At 57.7% G+C, this 1,566-nt stretch overlaps 1 protein-coding gene across 1 annotated transcript in view; it reads left to right on the forward strand.

The window, feature by feature from the left end:
• The window catches only part of PRRG3 (proline rich Gla (G-carboxyglutamic acid) 3 (transmembrane)), a gene marked incomplete at its 3' end in the record, with an annotated part of 1,920 nt that extends 355 nt beyond the window's left edge, over positions 1–1,565 (forward strand). The window contains exons 2-3 of the mRNA XM_010832852.1: positions 546–706; positions 1,056–1,565. Coding sequence (XP_010831154.1) covers positions 546–706; positions 1,056–1,565 — 671 coding nt within the window. The remainder of the gene's footprint in view (positions 1–545; positions 707–1,055) is intronic.
• Position 1,566: the final 1 nt, after the last annotated feature.

Raw genomic sequence — 1,566 nt, forward strand, 5'->3', positions numbered from 1 at the left:
TAGATTCTCCATCTCAAGCCTGCTACCCCTCTTCCCAGAGGTCCTCTCAGATTCATGTGTGTCCAGTCTCCCGATCTCCTGCAGCAGGGTTTGTACTAGACCGTCTAGGGCAGGACTTTTGATACCAGGCCATCCGACAGCCCAGGTGGCCATTCAGGTGGGAGATGCCAACATCAGCCTCACAGGGAAATGCATCCTTATGATAAAGGCTCTGATTTTCTCTTTTGGAGGTGAGGCTGAAGATACTGGGGACGTATTCACTGGTGATTATAACATTCAAGATGTGTCATGTGCAAGGTTCTCATGCAACACACACTTCCCTCTTACGAGGGCCCCATTGTCCTCCAGAGTCTTGTCGGCAGATACAGCATGGTATCAGAAAAAGTCAGCCCTCCCATCTGTTGTACATGTCCAGGAGGGTGTCCTGCCTGCTAACTCTGCCTTGCTTCCCTCCATCCTTGACCCTCTGTGCCCAGGCTGAGTCTGGTTGGCAGGTGCCTCTGGGTCCCTCCACCCTCCAGGCCTCAGTGCAACTTTCTCCTCAGTGTTTCTGGAGGCCAAGAATGCCCATTCGGTCCTGAAACGCTTCCCTCGTGCCAATGAGTTCCTGGAGGAGCTGCGCCAGGGCACCATCGAGCGGGAGTGCATGGAAGAGGTCTGCAGCTACGAGGAGGTCAAGGAGGTTTTTGAGGACAAGGAGAAAACGGCACGTACCACCCTGGGGCTGGGTGCTGGGAGGACAGCTGGCCTCGGGAATAAGCCATGCCCACCCTGGGATCTCAGATGGATCAGAAGCAATGAAGGGAAGCCATCCGAGTCCAGGGAAGGGCCACTGGAGCCCTATAAGAACAGCTGACCTGTCTTCAGAGCCCCATCTGCCAGACCCATGGCCATTGTTGTCCTTGGTCCTCAGGGCATTCCACGGCCTTGTCAGTGGCTCTCAGAGGCCAGTCAGGGTAGGGGCAGGCGCAGACCCTGCAGAACTTGATCCCGACCTGCTGAAGTCAGAAGTGCTTACGTGTGAGTGTCAGCTGCCCTTTTTCCTTCTTTTGCAGATGGAGTTCTGGAAGGGGTACCCGAATGCGGTCTACTCAGTCCGAGACCCTGCACAGAGCTCAGATGCCATGTACGTGGTGGTGCCCCTTCTGGGGGTGGCGTTGCTGATCGTCATCGCCTTGTTCATCATCTGGAGGTGCCAGCTGCAGAAAGCCACCCGTCATCACCCCTCATATGCTCAGAACCGGTACCTAGCGAGTCGCGCAGGGCACAGCCTCCCCCGGGTCATGGTGTACCGGGGCACGGTGCACAGCCAGGGGGAGGCCTCCGGGCATCGGGAGACAGGGAGCCACCCACAGGTGGTGCTGGGGCCCAGTCGGGGAGGCAGAACCACTGTCCGCCTCGAGAGCACCCTCTACCTTCCTGAGCTGTCTCTCTCCAGACTGTCCAGCGCCACCCCTCCCCCGTCCTATGAGGAGGTGACCGCTCCCCAGGAGAGCAGCAGTGAGGAGGCAAGCGTGTCTTATAGTGACCCACCGCCAAAGTATGAGGAGATTGTGGCAGCCAACC

The sequence above is a fragment of the Bison bison genome, unplaced genomic scaffold (assembly GCF_000754665.1).
Source record: "Bison bison bison isolate TAMUID 2011002044 unplaced genomic scaffold, Bison_UMD1.0 scf7180017862410, whole genome shotgun sequence".
NCBI classification, from domain to species: domain Eukaryota; kingdom Metazoa; phylum Chordata; class Mammalia; order Artiodactyla; family Bovidae; genus Bison; species Bison bison.